Source organism: Kogia breviceps, chromosome 2 (assembly GCF_026419965.1).
Source record: "Kogia breviceps isolate mKogBre1 chromosome 2, mKogBre1 haplotype 1, whole genome shotgun sequence".
Taxonomy (NCBI): domain Eukaryota; kingdom Metazoa; phylum Chordata; class Mammalia; order Artiodactyla; family Physeteridae; genus Kogia; species Kogia breviceps.
In genome coordinates, this window is record NC_081311.1 from 135301448 (window position 1) to 135325525 (window position 24078).

The 24078-nt window shown below is 35.7% G+C and overlaps 1 protein-coding gene across 4 annotated transcripts in view; it reads left to right on the top strand.

The window, feature by feature from the left end:
• Positions 1-24078, top strand: part of SCN2A (sodium voltage-gated channel alpha subunit 2) — a 148324-nt gene that overhangs the window by 77089 nt on the left and 47157 nt on the right. For all 4 annotated transcript variants that reach the window (XM_059052411.2, XM_067026221.1, XM_067026222.1 and 1 more), the window contains exons 11-15: positions 1001-1288; positions 6448-6795; positions 12638-12770; positions 17287-17525; positions 23485-23658. In XM_059052411.2, coding sequence (XP_058908394.1) covers positions 1001-1288; positions 6448-6795; positions 12638-12770; positions 17287-17525; positions 23485-23658 — 1182 coding nt within the window. The remainder of the gene's footprint in view (positions 1-1000; positions 1289-6447; positions 6796-12637; positions 12771-17286; positions 17526-23484; positions 23659-24078) is intronic.

Below are 24078 nucleotides of genomic sequence, written 5' to 3' on the forward strand. Positions count from 1 at the left end.
GAGGTGGGAAAGGTCAGAAAACCAGGGTCAAACTGAGGAGATGATTTCATAGAGTCTGGAAAAAAGACAAAGACCTATTTAATATTTATTTTCTATTTCAAGTGTTTAAATGCAAGTTTGTGGATTGCATAAGGAAAACACTGGTACATAAACATACTAAATCATTACATTCTTTGCCTACTACTCTGTAAATCCTATAATTTGGACTGATGAGGCTTCAAAATAAGGCAAGAATTTCTCTAGTTATATTTGTTTGACTTAATGTCATTAATCCAATTGCCTATATTCGTCTTTTCTTGAACGTAGAGTACAGTTCCCTTTTAACACAGAATAACCTAAATATCAATATGTAATAAAGATCAGATAAATAAAATATACTGGGCTAGCAGCAACAACATTGAGCACTTTTGCTTTCCAATAACTGTACTGTTGAAATTTACAAATTCATTCAGATGCCATGATCTGGGATTTTCTTATATACATTCTATAATCTGCTCTTGTTGTACATTTCTTAGTGAAATAATCATTTTAAGTCAAAGAGAAGAAAAGGTTTATTGAAACAAAATACTTGACTGAATTAAATTTAATAATTTAGACTGGCACTAAAAGTCATTGTCAAGTGGAAGTGTGATGGATCAGGTTAAAATAGGAAACCTTTAGTTCTTAAATTCTTTCCTTCTTATGATAGTGTTTAAATCACAGAGAAAAATCATTATGATATTTGAGTATCCTATTCATCTTATTAGATAATTAGAAAGTGTAGTGTGAGGCTGCAGGTTGAAGGTCTTCATTAAAGTCACATGTATCATCTTCCACTTCTCTGTTCATTTTAATTCTTTAATCAGTCTAACGACAATGCATTGTTTTCCAAATACACACTAGAATGGAGAATCCTTTTTCAAAATCACATATTCATGATACCAAAGATAAAGTAAGCAGTACCATAGATACACTTTTTCACAGTGTATATGCAACTACCATCTCCCTTGAACCCTTCTAGGCAGCAGCTGCAGCAGCATCTGCTGAATCAAGAGACTTCAGTGGTGCTGGTGGGATAGGGGTTTTCTCAGAAAGTTCTTCAGTAGCATCAAAGTTGAGCTCCAAGAGTGAAAAAGAGCTGAAAAACAGACGGAAGAAAAAGAAACAGAAAGAACAGTCTGGAGAAGAAGAGAAGGAAGATGGGGTCCACAAATCTGAATCTGAAGACAGCATAAGAAGAAAAGGTTTCCGTTTTTCCTTAGAAGGAAGCAGGCTGACATATGAAAAGAGGTTTTCCTCTCCACACCAGGTAAAAATATTAGATTATATAAATTGCGTTGTCATAACAAACACAATTTTTTTAAGATATGCCAGAATTTGGTTAGATAAAACTGCCTTCTTCCTGGATGGCACAATGCTTTCAGAATGCTACCGATCATTGAGTGTTTTGGTTATCACCTCAAGGAATTTGTGAGTTTTACAACTTTTTGGAATTCAGGAAAGCATTTTTAGAGCATAGATCCCACTGAGCTTGGGAAGGCTTGTGATTCTGAGACTTCTCAGGGCAATTTTCTACATGAGGAATAATCAGCAGATGGTTACTGTCCCTTCTTAGCTGTGGTGCCTGGACCCAGTGAATTGCAGGTTTTCTGAGTGACAGGTTCCTAGAAGTGAAGAGTGGATTCTTTCAGACCATCTGTGCGGTTGTTCCCAGGCATGTGCGAACTTCACATGAGGAGTGTATTCTTCGTGTCCTTGTTTCGAGGGAAACCGAAGCAAAATTTTTCTAAAAATGTAATCAAAAATTTTAGATAGACATGCACTGAAGAAGATTTATGACGCTAACTAAACAGTTGTGCTTAGTTGCTCTTGATTATCTGTGTCTCACGTTTAAGGAGACTTGCATGAAAAGAATACCTTGACTTACATAGTGCAGAAAAGGATATCTAGATGCTTCTGGCGTATGTACCAACACAAGCTGCTGAAACTTTGATATTTGGGATCCTTAATTGTCTTTGAAATTACCAAGAGAATTACCAGAAATACAGTTTTTCAGTAGTGAAAGCTTAATATCCATACAGTTAACAGTCACAATTTGAACAACACCGATAATAGCTAACACCTACGTGGTGCCTTGCTACTTGAAGCCACTCAGTACAGCCCTAGGGTGGTACTATAATCTTCACCCCCAATCTGCAGATGTGAAGACAGGGGAAGGCTGGTATTCTTTGCTGAGTTCCTGTTTTGTGCTTGGCATTCTTCTTACTCTACCATAATTAATGTTAACAGCCCTGCATAGTACTACTTTCACTATTTTTTAGGCTCAGTGAAGTTAAATAATTGCCCAATGTCATCTGGTTATTTAAAGGTTGAATTGTCATTTAGATTTGGCCTGACACTGATACTGATACGCTTGAACTTTCCACTGTATCAGGCTGACTAGAAACAATATCTTTAAAAAAAATCTTTTTTTTCCCCTGGCGGTCCAGTGGTTAAGACTTCACCTTCCAATGCAACGGGGTGCAGGACCGATCCCTGGTTAGGGAACTAAGACACCGCATGCCATGTGGCATGGCCAAAAAAATTTTTTTTAATAATAATAATAGGGCTTCCCTGGTGGCGCAGTGGTTGCGAGTCCGCCTGCCGATGCAGGGTACACGGGTTCGTGCCCCGGTCCGGGAGGATCCCACATGCCGTGGAGCGGCTGGGCCCGTGAGCCATGGCCGCTGAGCCTGCGCGTCCAGAGCCTGTGCTCCGCAAAGGGAGAGGCCGCAACAGTCAGAGGCCCGCCTAGCACAAAAAATAATAATAATTAATAATAATAAAAGAAATAAAAATATTTTAAAAATTCTTAAGAAACTGTTGAGGAAATTTACAATTTGATTTCATTTAAAAGATACGTATATTTAGGATTATACATGCTCTTTGTACATTTTTTAGTATACACAGTCTCACATAGCCTTATGTTTAATACATATAAATTTTTATGTCAGACTGATTCACTCCAAGTCCAGGTAATATTATAAGATAAGATAAATTAAAGGCTTAGTGAGGTTGAATTCAAATTTGAAGTAGAATTTTTTTTTTTTAATAAAATCAACATTTACTCACCCCTATTCATGTTGTTGTCACAATCATTATGATTACATTAGTGGAGATACTAATCTTAATAAATGTGAATTTAAAAAAAATCAAATCCCCTTTTTAGAGCATTGTTTATTTTGAAGGAAGGGAAAAGGAGAAGGAGGGAGGGAGGAAAGAAGGAAAGTAAGTTACCTGAGGAAAAACTACCTAAATCTGAACTGCAAACCAACAGATAAAACAGAGTTATTCCAATTTGCTTCATTTCAAGTCCTGTAGAACTAATTCTAGGCAAAATAGTAAAGTCTGAAAATGTTAGGCTCTCTCCCATCTGTTTCTGTAAATTTTGTCCAAGGACATATAACATTTTCCCCATACTGTCTTCTTAAAACCTCTGCTTCCTAGTTGGGCATTATAGGTGATCACTCACACAACATGTAATATCTGGCTCAAATTGATATTCGTTTCTGAAGTGGTGTGTGTATAAAAATAGAACTAAACAGTTTTATCTGATAAAAAAGTAGACAAGCAAGTAACTAAGAAGATGGAGAGGGCAATGGAGAGGCACAGAGAGAGAGAGAGATAAAGGAAGAGGAAGAAAGGGAGGGATGCTGAAATCATATTAATCCCCCTTTGCAAGACCCTGTAAGTACTACTGAAAATAGTGAACCAGGTTCTTAACCTGGGTACAGTGATGAAGGGTCCATAGCTTTTGTTAGATTTTTCAAGGGCCTAAGGCCCAAAAGTATTAAAAACTATTGTTTTGTAGTGACATGATAGACATCTGTGTTGGTAACCATTTCTACTTTCATATAGAAAAAAATATAATGTACACTTTTACCATAGGATTATAATTTTCTCAGTAGGGTAGGTGGATTGTATGAAATATTTTTTAGACTTCAGTATGATTGTTAGTGTGGGAGAAGGGAAAGAAGAAAGTCAAGAGCGCAATCTCCAATGATGTCTCAAGACAACCTGAATATTTTATTTTGAAGCCTTTATAAGATACTGTTGACTTTCTGAAGTTATTATTTCCCTCCATATTTGTGATAAACAAGGAGTTTTTAGAGATCCATTTGGTATGGCACATTTTTTCTTACTGTCCATCCTCTATTTGTGGCATAGCATTTGATTGCTATGGATTTATGTAATCAATATAAACAGTGGAAGTTGATGCTAACAGATGGGAAACAATCATTTTTCATATAGCTTCCATATGTAAACTATGCTCTTGTGTGGCATAATTCACCTTTGAACTTTGAGAAACACTGTGTGCAATTTAATAACATTTCTCTCCAGCCCTTCTGTTGGCTCTAATTGAGGGAAGTACTTGTAGTTAAAATGAAAACTCTTACCAAGAGTGGTACGTATACGTAATTTCTACTTTATTTCTTATTGCCAAGCATTTCTTATCTGGCTTCTTTTCGAGGTAATGATAACCAGTATGTCAGAAATTCTGTAACTGTTATGTCCTTATAGCTAATTCAAAGTCCCTTGTGAAAGGAGACATGAAAGAAATTGGATAGTGTAGGAGAAGTTTAAAAAATACTTGTATTGGGGACTTCCCTGGTGGTCCAGTGGTTAAGACTCCACACTCCCAATTCACAGGGCCTGGGTTTGATCCCTGGTCAGGGATACTGTGTGCTGCAACTAAGACCCGGCACAGCCAAATAAATATTAAAAAATAGAAAAAAATAAATAATACTCATATGGAAACAATAAAATAAAAGAATAATGAAGTTGATAACAGGATGAAAAAACATGGGTATAGGAAAAGAAGAAATAAGTTCTGCTGTGGGAGCAGATCAGTATTCTTAGATGTGTTTCTGTAAATAATGAATAAGATCATATAACATAAGATAGTGTTTAAAGATTATAGACATTTTATAGATGTTTATAGATGTTATTGAGAAAATCATTCTTTAGCTGAAAATAAAATTAAATGTATACTTATTAGTCAGGGAATGTAAAAAATATATAGGTACAAAATAATAATTTTAGTTAGCTTTAAATCCTTTGGAGATAAAAAGATGAAACTAGTAATGGTTAAATGATAAAGTGGGTATTCTATTAATAATCATAGAAATCCAACTTAAGCCAGCTTAAGCAAAAAAGAGGATTAAATTATATAAATGATATCAATGAGTAGCTTTAGGCACAGCTAGATCCAAAGGCTCAAAACATGTTATCAGGGCCAAGTATTACTCCACATCTCCAGGTTCCTCCAATATGCTGATAAGATGCCCACCATGGCTCCAAACTTGCATTCAGTATTTTTTTAGCAACCTCAATCGAGAATGCACCTCTTTCCCAACAATTGTACAAGAAATCTGTGACTGTCAATGGACCATGCAGGGTCTCCTACCCATTTTCAAACCAGTCTCTATGGCCAGAGGCATGGAATACACCCATTGACTAGACCTGGGCCATGGTCTTGCCTGGGGAGCAGTTCTTGGAGATAATTGGGGTACTGTCAACAGAAAAAGGACAAATGGGTATTGGACAAACAGAAACAAGTGCCCACTAGAGTGAGGTTGTAAAAATAGACTAGTAATAAACAGGAAATTATTCATTGTGCTCAATGGTACTACGTTTGAGAATCAAAGTAAACTGAATGATAGCAATGACATTGTAGCCATCTAGAAAATTGTCAAATGGTTGTGACCAGATACGTAGTGAAGACCAGGTTTTTGTAAATATGGTGCTCTTTAGATTTCTTGAGACAGAAGAGTGAAAAGCAGGGAATGAATCGTACAGTTCTTTCAGCTAGATTTGTTTAAATTATTCATGAGGACTGTTATAGAATATGCAAAGGGAAGGAGAGAAGTTGCTCCTTGTACTATAATTAAACAGACCTACTAGCAAGATTGGTTTTATTTTCCTTGGTGGTGAGATCTGCATCCAGGTGTGGGCACTAGTGAACTCTTACTTGTGTAGTTTTGGCTTCAAAGGATCAAAACGTAGTTGTGTACTTAATTGCTTTCCACTGGATTGTTAAATAAGAATAGTTTCTAGAGAAGGGTCTTAGCAAAGATTTCAGTTCTAGGTGCCAGAAGTGAGACAAAACAGTCTTTGCAGGGGGTACTTATGACTATCTGAAGTCATGGGTAAAGTAGAAGAAAATGGTAGAAAATGAGAGCTCAGAAGATGAAAATGAAGGAAAGGAGGAAAAGGGCAAGCAAAACAGAAGATCTAAACCTAGCAGGAAGTACCAGAACCCCACCAGCAGTTGCCACAGGAGCCCTTGCTTCCACCTGTCCAATGCCTTACCTTTGGTGAGTCAACAGCTATGAAATGAAGAGTCCAGGCTCATATTGTTCAGGACACCAGCACTTAATTCTGTTCATCTGTTTTTTGTTTGTTTGTTTCCTTTCTTGTTATTGATAGTCTTTATTGAGCATCCGTGGCTCCCTTTTCTCTCCAAGACGCAACAGTAGGGCGAGCCTTTTCAGCTTCAGAGGTCGAGCCAAGGATATTGGCTCTGAGAATGACTTTGCCGATGACGAGCACAGCACCTTCGAAGACAATGACAGCAGAAGAGACTCTCTGTTTGTGCCGCACCGACACGGGGAGCGGCGCCCCAGCAACGTCAGCCAGGCCAGCCGCGCCTCCAGGGTTCTCCCCGTTCTGCCCGTGAACGGGAAGATGCACAGTGCTGTGGATTGCAACGGCGTGGTCTCCCTGGTCGGGGGCCCTTCTGCCCTCACATCTCCCGCTGGACAGCTCCTGCCAGAGGTGAGGCCAGTGAAACCTGCAGCTGTTGGTGAGGGAGCTGGGGCTGGTTGCAGGCAGGAATGGGTTTCGATTTCCACACGTGTGAATTTTACAGAGTCTAACGTTCAAAGGCCAGGGGTCAGTTCAATCACGTTGTGAACTTATTTTGTCAAATTGTTCAATTCAGACTTTTCTCAAATGAATTAAAAACGTAGGTTGGGTCTCATAGACTATAATTAGAAGTATTCCTTCATCATTATTACTACAGAATGAAACTTGCCAAAAAGTATAGCAACAATTTATCATGCATTATGATTAGTTAATATAAGCAAAGTAAATGCAGGAAATGATATAAATACTTATCTTAAGGATCTTGTTATCTCTGTTCCTTTAAAAGAAGAACATGATACTTCCACTTGAAGTAGATAGTATTACTAAATACATCTAAATCCTGCAATGCAACATTCTTCCTCTTGGAAGGTCAGAGTGCTGTAACATTTTTAGCACCCAGTCAAATGACCATTGTACATCTGTGTGGTAAAGAAGCCACTCGAAGTACCTGGTAAAGTCATGTGTTGTAATTTTTAGGGCAGATTTCAATTTTTATATTACCATCATGAATTTTTAAATAAACATAGTGGCCGTAAATCATGCATATGAAAAAGGGTTTCAACTAAATACCAGACACTTACAGGGATATGTTATTGACATTTCCTTTGTAAAACATAGGTGCTTTTTAAGTTTGGTATTAAATAAGATTTCATTTGCCAATATAAAAATATTCTAGCAATGTCATTGGTTATACTTTATAGCTTACAGAATCATTAAAATCTTCTCTGTATAATTTTTTTTACACAATTCTACTCATTATAGTTGGACGAGCTCTTTAAGCTACATTAAAATCATATGGAGTCAGCTTTCAGTCACCTAATAGAGGAGATTCTTACCTTGGATTATAGACATAGCCACTGATCTTCTTCACTTTTTTCACATAGCCTCTCCCCACCACTTTCTCCCAGAGAAATGTCCAGGTATCCTGGAGTCAGATCAAATCATGAAAAAAGTAGAACTCTGTTGTGAAAGAAACTGGAAGAATGCAAAGGGAATGTCAACTTATCTTATGTACTAAGGCTAACTATGTACTAGACACTGTCCAGAACACTTTACATGCATTAATTCATTTAGTCCTCACAACAGCCCTTTATCGTAGTTACTAATATTATCCTCATTTTATAAGGAGGAAACTTATAAGGAGGAAACCTGTGCATGGTGGAGCTAGGGTTTGACCCCACGTATGCTGACTACTGAACCTACATTCTATCCATACTGCAATATTACCTCCCATTAATTTTCTTAAATGGAAAAGAAGACATGACCAAGGAAACAAAAACTTTCATTTTAACCCAGTGTATCTCAAAATATATTTCATCCTCAGACTACTTACATCAGAATTCCCTGGGATACTTTTCAAAGTGTAAATTCCTCATTTCCCCCTCCCTCCACCCCTGGCAACCACCATTCTACTCTCTGCATCTCTGAGTTTGATGACCACAGGGTCCAACATTTCATTTATGCAAGATAAATAAATTCTGGATATGTTACTATATAGTATAGCACCTAGAGCTAATAATACTGAATTGTAAATTTAAAATTTGCTAAGAAGGTAGATCTTATGTTAGGTGTTCTTACCCCAAATAGCAACAACAACAATAATAAAAGGAGTGGAAGGAAACTTTAGAAGGTGATGGAAATGTTTATGACCTGACAGTGGTGATGGTTCATGGGTGTATACTTATCCCCAAACTCATCAAGTTGCGTACCTGAAATATATACAGCTTTTTACATGTCGATAATACCTCAATACGTGGTTTAAAGAAAGAAATGGAGATTTCTGGGCCCAGACTTACTCAGACCAAAAGGCCGAGGAGAGCAAGATCAGGGATTTCTTCTTCCTTGACAAGTATCTCACATGGTTTTTACACATAATAGAGTATGAGTATCACTGATCTTGATAAAGGTTAACTGAACAAACAAAAATAAATCCACAACTTCTTTGCATAAATACAAAGAGAATGTCAGTCTGTCAGAAGATATTTAGCATTTATCAATAATTACCACAGAACTCTTGTCATATCAGAGAGGGTGGAATAAATCTCTGAAGGCAAATTGGGGCAGTTTGAAACAAAGCCTAGTGTGATCTCTATTTCCTGCTGCTTTGTGTCTATCCTTCAGTGCTGCAGTCAGGTGTGAGGCGGGGCACTGCAACATGAGCTGCAACATATGGTGCCACATGAGCTGAAAGTACAGGCCAAAGAAGGGGCTTTGCAAGACTGCAGAGAGGAAAAGAGAACAGAAAACAAAGAGCTGCAAACAAATGCCACCCTCCAAAGCACACAATATCCTGCACTTTACACATAAATTCAACTGAAGCAATTTAACTTAAGAAAGAATTTCCTTGGTAATATCATTAGAGATTTTGGAATCTAGCACTAAAAATTAGAAAGATATAGGATTACACATATAATTTTATATAGAGCAGAAGCGACTAGATGACCTTTAAGCGACCCTATTTTTTCTCTTTCCTTCTTTCTTTCTTTCTTTCTTTCTTTCTTTCTTTCTTTCTTTCTTTCTTTCTTTCTTTCTTTCTTTCTTTCTTTCTTTCTTTTTAACATCTTTATTGGAGTATAATTGCTTTACAATGGTGTGTTAGTTACTGCTTTATAACAAAGTGAATCAGTTATACATATACATATATCCCCATATCTCTTCCCTCTTGTGTCTCCCTGCCTCCCACCCTCCCTATCCTACCCCTCTAGGTGGTCACAAAGCACCGAGCTGATCTCCCTGTGCTATGCAGCTGCTTCCCACTAGCTAGCTATTTTACAGTTGGTAGTGTATATATGTCCATGCCACTCTCTCAATTTGTCCCAGCTTACCCTTCCCCTTCCCCATATCCTCAGGTAGGTCTGTGTCTTTATTCCCGTCTTGCCCCTAGGTTCTTCATGACCATTTTTTTTTTTTTTAGATTCCATATATATGTGTTAGCATATGGTATTTGTTTTTCTCTTTCTGACTTACTTCACTCTGTATGACAGACTCTAGGTCCATCCACCTCACTACAAATAACTCAACTTCACTTCTTTTTATGGCTGAGTAATATTCCATTGTATATATGGGCCACATCTTCTTTATCCATTCATCTGTCAGAGGACACTTAGCTTGCTTCCATGTCCTGGCTATTGTAAATACAGCTGCAATGAACATTGTGGTACATGATTCTTTTTGAATTATGGTTTTCTCAGGGCATATGCCCAGTAGTGGAATTGCTGAATTGTATGGTAGTTCTATTTTTAGTTGTTTAAGGAACCTCCATAAGGTTCTCCATAGTGGCTCTATCAATTTACATTCCCACCAACAGTGCAAGAGGGTTCCCTTTTCTCCACACCCTCTCCAGCATTTATTGTTTCTAGATTTTTTGATGATGGCCATTCTGACTGGTGTGAGGTGATACCTCATTGTAGTTTTGATTTGCATTTCTCTAATGATTAGTGATGTTGAGCATCCTTTCATGTGTTTGTTGACAATCTGTATATTTTCTTTGGAGAAATGTCTAGTTAGGTCTTCTGCCCATTTTTGGATTGGTTTGCTTGTTTATTTCTATTGAGCTGCATGAGCTGCTTATAAATTTTAGAGATTAATTCTTTGTCAGTTGCTTCATTTGCAAATATTTTCTCCCAGTCTGAGAGTTGTCTTTTCATCTTGTTTATTCTTTCCTTTGCTGTGCAAAAGCTTTTAAGTTTCATTAGGTCCCATTTGTTTATTTTTGTTTTTATTTCCATTTCTCTACGAGGTGGGTCAAAACAGATCTTGCTGTGATTTATGTCATAGAGTGTTCTGCCTATGTTTTCCTCTAAGAGTTTTATAGTGTCTGGCCTTACAACTAGGTCTTTAATCCATTTTGAGTTTATTTTTGTGTATGGTGTTAGGGGGTGTTCTAATTTCATACTTTTACATGTAGCAGTCCAGTTCTCCCAGCACCACTTATTGAAGAGGCTGTCTTTTCTCCACTGTATATTCTTGCCTCCTTTATCAAAGATAAGGTGACCATATGTGCATGGGTTTATCTCTGAGCTTTCTATCCTGTTCCATTGATCAATATTTCTGTTTTTGTGCCAGTACCATACTGTCTTGATTACTGTAGCTTTGTAGTATAGTCTGATTCCTGTAAGTCAGGGAGCCTGATTCCTCCAGCTCCATTTTTCTTTCTCAAGATTGCTTCGGCTATTTGGGGTCTTTTATGTTTCCACAAAAGATCACAAAATTCCATAAATTGTGAATTTTTTTGTTCTGGTTCTGTGAAAAATGCCAGTGGTAGTTTGATAGGGATTGCATTGAATCTGTAGATTGCTTTGGGTAATATAGTCATTTTCACAATGTTGAGTCTTCCAGTCCAAGAACATGGTATATCTCTCCATCTATTTGTATCATCTTTAATTTCTTTCATCAGTGTCTTATAATTTTCTGTATACAGGTCTTTTGTCTGCTGAGGTAGGTTTATTCCTAGATGTTTTCTTTTTTGTTGCAATGGTAAATGTGAGTGTTTTCTTAATTTCACTTTCAGATTTTTCATAATTAGTATACAGGAATAAGATTTCTGTGCATGAATTTTGTATCCTGCTACTTTACCAAATTCATAAGTGACCTTCTTTTTTCCTTCTAACTTTGCCTTTCTCTGACAAGGCAAAATATTCTAAATTCTGAGAGATAACTTTTTGATTTAAAGAGCTTTAGTTTCAGAGAGGGGTTATTTCTTTTCTCATTAATTTTACTTTTCTTTCACAGTAAAATTAATTTTAGAGTGACCTAAATGAATGTTTATTCCCATTAATGACAATCCTATCAATTGAGTGGAAAGTCTGCTTTTGAATATGTATGCATTAGAGGCATGCAGGTTAATAAAATAATGTTAACTATTGATAGCACAATAAAGGAGATGAACAGGACTCATATTACTATTTTAGAAATAAGGAAAATCCTCAGAGAACTAAAAGTGACTTCTTATTTATTATTAGCACTCAGACCCACATTAGGAATGCTTGAGTTTTGCCCTTTTTTCCTGTGACCATTAACTTCATTGTTTGAGCTCCTGATGTAGGAATAAATTTCTGCCCATATTGAAATTCTGGTGAGTTTATTTTGGAATAGAATCATATCAAGTCATTACAACATTGCTAAAAATCAAAGACCCCCCCCCAATTTGATGTTTTGCCTTAAATTAGAGTTTCAATGCCAAGGATGGGTTGTCTTATAAGTGTAAGACAAAGTTATAGATAGTTCTAAAAATTAGTTTTATTATTAAGGATGTTGGGAAATGTTACCTGTCTATAATGAACAGAAGCATTTTAAAGTGGAATTCTCATTTTAGGAGAACATATTAGGGAAGGCTTTAAAGTTCTTTTCATACATTAAACCACATGAATGTATATAAATAAAGATCTAGTAGCTCAACCTGTGAGTAAATCAAGGAGTGATATGCTTCAGTTTGAAGTCCTAGATAGGACTGGCTGAAATGCTAAAAGGTTATCTATCCTGTAATAGGCATGATCCCTCCAGCCCAAAGCTCCAAGATGGAGGCATTAGAAAAGTCCATCTTGATCACAAACCCAGGCATCCCTGAAAGCTGAGAATATGATGGGCTTTTAAACACTTACCAAGAATGATGATTCCAGCAATGTCTTAATGAACTGTTTACATCTGAGAAAGCATGGTGAATAGTTACTTAAGTAACACCTATTACAGGAACACTTTGGATTTTGCTACCCTTAAAAATAATAGTTATTTCATATGAAATTTTTTTTTTTAGGGCACGACTACTGAAACGGAAATAAGAAAGAGACGGTCCAGTTCTTATCATGTTTCCATGGATCTGTTGGAAGATCCTACAGCAAAGCAAAGAGCAATGAGTATGGCTAGTATTTTGACCAACACCATGGAAGGTATGTCAAAAGTCTTACAGCACAATTACTTGGCAGTGCTCTGGTAATGATGAAAAAACTCTCATTAATTCCAAGAAAATTCTTCCTGGGCTTCCCTGGTGGCACAGTGGTTGAGAGTCTGCCTGCCGATGCAGGGGACACGGGTTCGTGCCCTGGTCTGGGAGGATCCCACATGCCGCGGAGCGTTTGGGCCTGTGAGCCATGGCCACTGAGCCTGTGCGTCCGGAGCCTGTGCTCCGCAATGGGCAATGGGAGAGGCCGCAACAGTGAGAGGCCCGCGTACCGCAAAAAAAAAAAAAAGAAAATTCTTCCTGACTTGACACCAAATCATCATTATGTCTTTTACTAAATAAAAGTAAAATCCACGTACAACACATGGATTCTATTGTCTCATACAGATTTTTACATTTAGCCTCCGGGAATCTACTGCAAATTCGAGGTATACTTGGAATACCACTTTGGTAGATTAAGTTATAAGTTGTTGCAGCTTGTTATGTGCATGACATAAAAAGTAATGTAATGATAAATGTTTATTTTTATGGTGATGCTAACCCATTTAAATTGTATTAACTGCTTGAGACTCAAGCTATAAACTCTTTTGATTTAACCAGATGTATAAATGAAAAAATGAGAATTAAGGTTTGATATTAACCTCTTTGAAGCAAAGTTTTCAAAATTTTGTAAAACTACTTTTGTCTCTCTCTGATCAGATACAATATCTCAGCTTTTACTTTAGTTGCAGATTATATGTGAGTGGTGAATATATTGTTTAGAGGTCTGGATGATATAATTCCAAAATAAAGATTTTGAGGACAGCTTGATTTGTGATCAATCATTAGCGCTGTGTGTTAGCTTGGGACTCTACACTTGTTTCTTTATCAGTAAAGTGTGGATAATGACGTTTAGATTAAGGTTGTTGTAAAGATTAAATAAGGCCTCATATATAAAGCACCTATGTATGTAGAAGCACCTGGCATGTAGAAGACAGTCAATAAATATTATTATTGGTTGTTTTATTATTGTTTTGTTAATTCACATGTTTGTGCCTTTCCATACTGTAAGTGAATTCAAACATCAACTATCAACTTAAGCTACTTGGAAAATACTTTCATGTAAAATATATTCTGTCCTCCTCCCTTGCTGTCCTTTCCCCTTCTCTCCTTTTCTCTTTTATAACCCCTCCCTATTCTTCCCCTCCAAAGTGTGTGTGTGTGTTTGTGTGTGTTTGTGTGTGTGTGTGTAGATGTGTCAAAGGAAAAAGAAAGATGGAGAATGAAGGAGAGAGCGCGAACATGTGCTCATGCCTTTCTTCCTGTTAGTTATAGTTTCTCTCGACACTGGATAGATTCTTGCAATAATTATTTTCCAGTCTAAATGCAAAAATCCCATGATACTAATATCAGTACCAAAAGCCGAAAAGTCACAGCCAGGAAAATCTCACAATGTAGATGGCCTTACATATCACAGCCATGTCAGTTACTGCAGGACCCAGTTTTCATAATGTCCTAATGCAATATCAGAAATCTTTTCACTGATTTCTATGGAATATTAAACTCAGTACGTTCTTCCCCAACCTCGCCTGCGTTAGCTTGCACTCCCTTTTCTTCCCCAGCTGCCAGTAGCTTGCTCCTCCCTGTCCCTCCAGGTAAATCTTTTGAAGATTCTCTGGTCTTCTGCTCCTTGCCATAGCAAAACCACTGAGAGGAAGCTGCCAGTGGTTCTGCTACCGATGTCAGCAGCATGTCTGCTCCCTAAAGCAAGAAGTAGAGAAGGAGACAGGGTAAGTCTAAATTAACAGTCCTACTTTGAACTTCTGATAGCATTAAGTTTGGGCTAACTTAAGAAATTACTTAAAAAACATCAACCCACCACCACAAGATTGGACTTGTCCACTAATTAAGATATGGAGTTAAAAATGAGTGCACCCACATCGCCCTCCATGTAAATGTGTCTCATGGACTTGCTTAGAATGAAAAGGATGTCCTAGAGATAAGTGTAACTTAGGAAGCAGGAGACTGAGTGTTTGGTTTTAATATCTGCAGAGCTTTTAACTTTATATTTATGTGAGGAAAACTGGCTGAGTTTTCATTCTGTTTTTCATTGGTTGTATAGAAGGCAAAGCCTACTTTTTTTTGTTCGATTATATCTAAACATTTTGAATCTGGCATTAATCAAGGTTTGTTGTTAGCAGTACGTAGCATATACATGCAACTAGAGCTGTCTTTAATATAGTCCTTTTTTTCCCTAATAACAGTGGAAAGGTGTCTTAGGTTGACATAATCTGTTTATTTGGAGATCCTTCCTTCTAAATCTAATCATGGTTTAGTTCACCTTTCCTTTTTGGAACCAGGCTTTTTGATCCAGGCTGGCAACTTTTGTTTTCCTTCTTTTGAACTACAGCTAAGTCTTCATTGTCCAGGCAATGAATGAATGGCCTCCTACTTAATGACACTGTAGGAGATAAGGAAAAATGAATTGTTTGCTTTTCAAGTTTTTTAAATGCAAAAACCATATGGAAATGTTTCCAGGTCAAATCCTTGGGAAGGTGGTGGGAGGGTGAGGTACAAGCACTGAGGAATTGAGGGGAGCCAGCAAAAGATCTAAACTGGGCTGTAAATGATTTTCAGAGTGGATAACCCACCCAGGAATAATGGAGACGTGGTTGTAGTTCTCCCTGAGTGCTTTGTTTTGTTTCAAAGTGTGATATTCCTTTTTTAAAATTGTTTTTTAGCATGAATAATTGAATGATTTTATTTTAGAATTTAACAACTCTGCTCCACTTTTTCCTGGTGTCAAGACGAGCAACACTGGCTGCATTTTGCCTTTTGAACTTTTCTCTGATTTACTTTTTTCCACACAGTTTCTGTTTGCTTCTCTTTATCTGCTAAATTACAAGTAACATTGTAAAAAATACTTATTCTGACTGTACATAGGCAAAGAGCTTTTTCAATTCTCTTTTGTTATTTACTGTAAGTAGTAAAGCCTTTTTACCTTCAGTATAAATATGGGTTTATTCGGAAGTCTTAAAAGCTTCTACAAAACAGTGCAAATAACTATATTTATATTTTTCTTCTAATTTACAATTCAACTATTGTTTACTGTTTACAAAATTACATTTAAGAGAAAAGGAAATAAACTGGGTACTTGAAGAATTTCAGTATATAAAGAGACAATTGAAGAATCTACCTCTCATGGAATTCTGTTAAAAATAATAAGGACATTAATTTACTTCAGGGAAGTAGTAAACTTTATAATATTAGTAGTGAATGTTTATCAGCAAAGCAAAACTCACTACCTATGGTCATGTTTGTCCATTGCATAAACTCTCTTGAAAAGTTTAATTCTTAGTAAACTGTACCAGGTTTGGAGGGATATTCCAGTTGCCAGAGTAGTAATACTAAAGTGACCAACCAGAGTCATGCTATGGATGAACAAAGAATCTTTTCCTCTATTTTAGTGCTAATCGCTGATGGTCTTACATTTGGCAGAGCAGGTAACAGAGTGTGCAGCAATGATATTGGCAGAAAACAACAACTTCTGAATTCTTTTCTCACTCAAGAGTTGATTAAGAGAGAAATATACCAAAGGAAAAGAGCAGATAATTTCCCACTTCTAATTCTCCCAAATTCTTTGCCATTATTTACTAAGTTTCAATATTTTGAGTATCACCTTATAGATCTGTGCATTTCTGTCTTTTCTCTCCTATTATTTATTTGAAATTCTTTTTGAAATCATTGTATTTTTTTAAATAAATGCATTTTTGTATGAAATCTTATAGGTTTGGTGTGATAGTTATACATTTTAATATATTAAAATAAATGCATACTATTAAAATTTATGAATTCTAAGTATGTTCTACCTAAGCTCCTCTTGTATTTTACTAGTAGTACATAAGTCCCATTTTGTGGAACAGTGAAGTTCTCAGTTTCTTAGGTTTGATATTGCCTCTTCTTTTGTGCCATCTAGTTAAATTAAGAAATACTGCTGAGTTTAATATACAGGCTTATATCTAATTAGGCTTAACTAGAAACTTTTTAGCTAAGACTGGTGACACTGACAAAACTATCTCATTAAAATACACAAAGAACATATCTAATCCAAGAAAATGAGATTCAGCATGACTGGTAAAGGTTTTAAAGACATCTCCTGAGAGGTGTTCTTTGATAATATATGTCTTGCTCTATCTGAAACATAGATGAGCTTTAAGTATACTTAACACAAGTCCTACCCATTAATTTCTGATAGCCTTAAAGATAATTATCAGACTGTTTAATATTGTAGATAGAATCTTGGAAACCATGTTTAACCAAGATAAATTTGGAAAGTTTACTAGCCTTTCTGTGCCCACACTTTTTATGACAGCTAATCCATTGTAAGTGCTTTCCTGCTCAACCATCAGATTAACCTATGCCTTTTAACAACTTTAGATTTTTTAAAGATCACTTTCAGTTTAAACCAAAGGCTGCTTAATAGGAAGGAAGCAGTTTTCATAAGTATTCTAACCTTTTTCTTCCAGAACTTGAAGAATCCAGACAGAAATGCCCACCCTGCTGGTATAAATTTGCTAACATGTGTTTGATTTGGGACTGCTGTAAGCCGTGGTTAAAGGTGAAACATCTCGTCAACTTGGTTGTGATGGACCCTTTTGTTGACCTGGCCATCACCATCTGCATTGTCTTAAATACCCTCTTCATGGCCATGGAGCACTATCCCATGACGGAGCAGTTTAGCAGTGTGCTGTCAGTCGGGAACCTGGTAAGGCTCACTGAGGGTTACTCTACCCAATGAAAGAGTTCATGATTGCCGTAATGAATTTCACATATCATTCTCAAATTAAATATGAATTAATTGGTCGTATATAACTGGACAGCAAAAGTTCAGCATCACATTTTTATAACAAAAATATACTGCTACAGTTTAGCAGTGGAAAAGATTCAAAGATTTTACGTATAGTTTGATTTAGAATTAAATATAAATTGCCCATTCATTACAAAGATTATTATTAATTATGGAGGATATTGATTTATGGTAAAATCCTGATGTGTTTCTCAGATATTTAGAATAGATTCTTTCAGACATGTCTACATTTGCCAAACAAATTATAAAATTTGCCAAGTCAGATAATTTTGAAATATCATCTATTCATAACTGAAGATGGATTTTTAAGAGAGGAAACATGATACAGGTTATTATTTCTGTTTGAATTTGTCCTATAAATTTAAGAATTTATAGGGCTTCCGTGGTGGTGCAGTGGTTGAGAGTCCGCCTGCCGATGCAGGGGACACGGGTTCATGCCCCGGTCCGGGAAGATCCCACATGCCACGGAGCGGCTAGGCCCGTGAGCCATGGCGGCTGGGCCTGAACGTCTAGAGCCTGTGCTCAGCAATGGGAGAGGTCACAACAGTGAGAAGCCTGCGGACTGCAAAAAAAAAAAAAAAAAAAAAAATTATAAATGATTAATTTTTGCATACATTTTTACTTAAAATTTTGTATTAACATTCATGGATACATGGTAGAATGATAGAAATGAAAGTAAAGTGGTCTTTTACAAAGAAACAAAATGAATAAATTCAGGCAACAAAAATATATTAAAATCAATATGAGGCTTATTAAGTTCTCATGAGCCTCCCAACTTGATAAATGAACATATAAATAGGTTCTATATAGATAGTAAATGATATATTCTGAAGTATAATATACAATATTTTTAGGCTCTGAAGTAACCACTATTTTTTTATTATAATCCAGATAGGTCTTAACTGATAAAGTTAACATATATATGCTGATCACTTATTTTGTACCAGGCATTATATTAAATGGTTTATGTAAAATCCCTCTCTCTAGGTTCCCACAAAGTCAGTCCTCAGGTAGATACTATGAATGTCTGCATTTTACAGTGGGTGAAACTATACCCATGAGAAATTCACAGAGCAATGGAAGGTCTGAATACTATATCAGAGACTCTAAAAGATATTTCAGAGACTATTTTAAGCTATGGCCAAAAATCACAAAACTTTAGGAAAGAACAATAACATTACCTAGTCCAAATTTTTTCACATATATAGGAATCACTTCAACATTATCTATAAAAAGTGAGCAAGGGATCAAAGAAGTGTGATGGATGTGGATATTAGGAAACAACTCAAAAGGGCTTAAGCAAAAATAAAGATAATTTATTACTTCAAGTAACTAAAGTCCATTTGGGCATAGATCCATGTTTTAATCTGGCTAGATTCAGGTTCTCAGTCAATATCATTGGGAGTTAGCTTCTTGCCAACTTTTTCCCAGTATGTTTTTTCATCTCTGGCTGGGTATTCTATTGATGGCAATGGTCTACCAACTTTTATCCTGACACAGCTCTTTAAGCAGTAGGATTGTGCCTCCTAACTAGTGATTCTAACAAAAGCCCAAGAATTGAATATCATTGGCCTAGTTGGAGTTACATGACCATTTCTAAGTCAGTCAGTTAATCTGATTCTAGGGTTAGAATGCCCTATTTGGCCAAACCAGAACCATGTCTTATCACTGGAGACAGAGTAAATGAATACAATTATGAAGAAGAAAACTAGGTCTACCATTATCAGAAGAGAGAGTGGATGCTGGAAAGACATAAACAACAAATGGACAGTTCAAAATAGGACTTGTCTTATGTGTTAAGGAAGATAATGAAATAGTAGAAAATATATAGACAGGATTCACATTCTTCTCAAGTACATATGGAATATTCCCCAGCATAAGTGATAGGTAGGTCATAAAACAAGCCTCATTAAACTTAAAAAGATTGAAATCAAAGTACTTTTTCTCTCAAAAATAGAATGAAATTAGAAATCAATAAACAGGAATTTGGAAAATTTATAAATATGTGGAAATTAAAAGCAGACTTGTAAATAACCAATAGGTTAAAAAGGAAATCACAAGAAAAATTAGAAAATACTTTGAGATGAATGAAAACGAAAACACACCAAACTGAAATAGTACCTAGACGGAAATTTATGCTGTAAATGCCTATAGTAAAAAAATAATACCTCAAATCCATAATCTGTATTTTCATCTTAGGAAACTAGAAAAAAGAAGAGCAAACTAAATCTGAAACTAACAGAAGAAAGGAAATAATAAAGAATAGAGTGGCGATGAATGAAATAGAGAATAGGAAAACATCAGAAAAAAAGTCAACAAACCCAAAAGTTGATTTTTTGAAAAGAGCAATAGAAATGACAAATCTTTAGCTATACTTACCAAGAAAAAAGAGAGAAGATTCAAATTACTAAAAGCAGGAATGAAGAGGGGACATCACTATTGATCTTACAGAAATAGAAAGGAGTATACAGAGTACTATAAATAATTTTATGCCAACAAATTAGATAACCTAGAGGAAATGGAAAAATTCCTAGAAAGTAACAAACCACTGAAACTGACTCAAGAAGAAATAGAAAATACAAAAAAACTTACAACAAGTAAAAATTGAATTAGTAATCAAAAAATGTTCCCACAAAGGAAAGCCTAGGCCCAGATAATTTCTTTGGTGAGTTCTACCAAATATTTAAAGAATTAACACCAATCCTTCACAAATTGTTCCAAAAAAAAAAAAAAAAAAAAATAGAAGGAAATACTTCCCAAGAGTTTGGAATTTAAAGCTGACCAAGATGGAGAAATTGAAAAAAGACTTTGGGCTTTCTTTTAAAACCCCAAAGGGGTTACACTTAAGGAGTAAAGGCTATGTCAGAGAATCAAAAGATTCAACTAGGACAAAGAGCAAACCAAAATATCTGTGCCCTACTTAAGTATTAAACCAAACTACCATAAGTTCAAAGTGGCCAACCTATAATTTAACTCCCTGCTAGGACAAAAATCAGTACTTTTTAGAGGAAAATAATGGAATCAAAACTCTCTACAACACATTATTCACATCACATAAAAAATTACATGATATGTGAAGAAATAGGAAACTGTAACTTTAGTTGAGAGAAAAAAATACTCAATAGAAATAGATCCAGAGATGGCTGAATTACTAAAATTAGCATTAAAGGACTTTAGAGGACCTATTATAAATACATTTAACAAATTAAAGGAAAAAAAATGGTCATCAAGAATAAACAGATGGAAAATATGAGCAGAAAAAATGGAAACTATATAAAAGAATTATCTGGACATTTTAGAACTGAAAAGTACAAATTCTAAAATGAAAAATTCACTGGATGAGTTTAAAAGAAAATTGCAGATATCAGAAGGAAGTGTCAAACTTGAAGCAAACCAATAGAAATTATCCAATTTGAACAGCAGAGAAAAACTTACAGGAAAAATGAACTAAGTCACACTAATCTGCAGAATAACATCAAGTGGTCTAATATTTACATAAGGGAGACTCAGAAGGACAAAAGAGAGAATGGAACAAAACAAATATTTGGAGAAATAATGGCCAAAATGTTCTCAAATTTGATGAAAGATATTAACTTAGAACCTTAATATTGTAAAATTTCAGTGAACATCAACAAGGATAAATATAAAATAAACTACATTGGGCACATCTTAGCCAAGCTGTGAAAACAAAAGAAACTTTTAGAAGCAGCCAGAAGAAAAGTACATGTTATATACAAGGGATTAACATCTTGTCAGAAACAGTTCAGGCCATAAGAAAGTGGCCTGATGAAAAAAAGAAAAAAAGAAGTTAAAACATTATTCTGTGGTGAAACTATCTATCAAAAACTAGTGTGAAATAAAGAATTTTAATATAAACAAAACCTTAAAAAAGTTGTTACGCCGGAATTATGCTGCAAGAAATGCTAAAGGAAGTCCTTCAGGCTGAACGGGAAGAACGTATTAAATGGAAATTTGAGAATGATGGTCACTAGAAATGAATAAATGTGGGTAAATAGAAAATACTGGTTTTTTTCCCCTTAATTTCTTGAAAAGACAACTGGTTATTTTAAGCAAGCATTTATAGCGTACGTAAGTATAAAATACATGAAAATATTAGCACATGTGATTGGGGTGGCCAAGATTTCTTGGAAAAGAGACAAAAAGTGCTATACATTATTTAAATATTTATAGAATATTCTAACAATAGAATTCTGCCTAACAATAAAAGGAGGAAAAACTGGTAATACATGCATGGGTGAATTTCAACTTGAAGTATTCAAGAAATATTTGGAAAAGTTAGCAAGACTCTCATGTTTCTGAGCTGGCCACCAAGGTAGAGAGTCATTCCATTTACTGAGTTGGCAAGTATCAGAAGAGAAGCAAGGTTGTGCAGAGAAAGTGATGAAATGAATTTTGGACCTGTTGTATTTGGGGTACCTGTGAGACAGTTATCCAGTGGATGTATTGAATAAGGAAATAAGGATGTAGTTCTGGAACACAGGAGATATGCTTGAATGGGAAAATAGACCTCAAAATGTAAATTTATTGTAAAAGGAAAATTAGATTAAGAAGGTTGAGGACAGAAAGACCTCTGAAGAAATCCAGTGTTGAATGATTTGTTGGAGGAATAAAAGCAACTGAGAAGTATCCAGGGAGATGTGGATCACTGAAGCCAGGACAGAAACTATTTTAAGAAACAAGGAACAGACAACGTTGTGAAAAACTCCTAAAGAGGCAAGCAAGATAACTATTAAAAGTTCAATTGAATTTATCAATGGCAGTTTCGGTTATGTTGGTGAAATTGGTTAAAGCAGTTTGTGCTGACTGGCAGGTCAGGGGGTAAGTTAAAGAAATGGAACTAGTGAGTACAGACAAGTACACAAACTCTTAAAGAAGTTGGCCTATGAAGAGAGGACAAATGGTGGTAGCTAATGGGGGAAGTAGAATGCAAGGAGAGTTTCTTTTATGATGCTGGTGGTAGTTTTAAGGTGGAGAGGGACTGAGTATCTGTTGATACTTGTAAAATCCCAATAGGAAGCAGTCAGTAGCAGGAAGAGGTTGAAACTACAGGTTAATTGAGAAAATGAATTCTTCAAGAAGTCCAAAGAAGATACATAATTGCAGCTGCAGAAATTAGAGCAAAGCAGTGACATGTCTTTAATTTTTAACAGGAAAAAAAAAAGCAAAGTATGGAGTGAATGTAAGTAGTTTGGTAGATATAAGGAAACTGAGTAAGTTCAGGTTGACTGACTTCCATTACCTCTGAGATGCAGAAGTACTGAGAGTGGAGAATAAAGAAAAATGGTTGAAGACACACGGAAAATTTAAAATAGTTGTAGAGAAAGAAAATGGAGAATAGAGAATGCTGCTTCTCTTTTGCCAGGAAAATAAATTTTTTTAAAAAGCATCCTTAAATCTATAGGGCTGGTGGTGACCTTGTTTATTACAGCCAATATAAAGCCTTTTTAGCACCAGCCTTGCCTGCAGGGCCAAGGGAGGGAACCAAACTATTAGGTAATTATTTGGTGAGTTTTTGGAGGGCTAGGGAGATCAGAGGCAGAGCCAGGTAGTTGACCACAAAGAGTTAGCTGAACCTTTCACGTAAGAATATAGAAATAAGAATATTAATTTTATTGTCTTAATTCTTATATTCTTTATCACTTGATAAACCTTAAATATAGTAAACAATTAAATATTGATTTGAATACAAACCATTCGAGGATACTAATTTCCGGTACCCAAACCAATTTTTAAAACTCAGAATTGAATTGTGATTTGTTGGGACTAAATTAAACTGCTCAATAGTTATTTATGTTTTCAAGAGTCTTCACTTGTGTAATAAACATTTCTCACTTAGGTCTTCACTGGGATCTTCACAGCAGAAATGTTTCTAAAGATAATTGCCATGGATCCATATTATTACTTTCAAGAAGGCTGGAATATTTTTGATGGTTTAATTGTGAGCCTTAGTTTAATGGAACTTGGTTTGGCAAACGTGGAAGGATTGTCAGTTCTCCGATCATTTCGACTGGTAAATTAACTGAAAGTAACCATAATGTTTTTATAAATAATTTACTTAGTCGTCTCTCTTTTCTAGGAAAAAATTACAAGATTTCCCATAGCTTTAATATTATTTGAATATACTTCTAACAAAGCAGATGGTAATTTCTTCTTCCTCATAGTTTTAATGCATAGATTAAGTTTATTCAAATGAACAGCCAATAGTTCTGTCCTTCGTAATTGAATGGCAAGGCTAATGGGGAGAGAGAAAATGGAGGTCATAGATAATTGCATATCAAATTAAACAACACAATATGTACCTCTCAGCTATATGGGGTTTTCTTACCCATGATAAGGCTTGGTTGGGGCTTTAGGTGGGCTCATCTTTCTACCAGAGCCTAAGGGATTATGGAGTTGCCCACTTTGCCCCCATAGAAGCCAAGACCTGGGA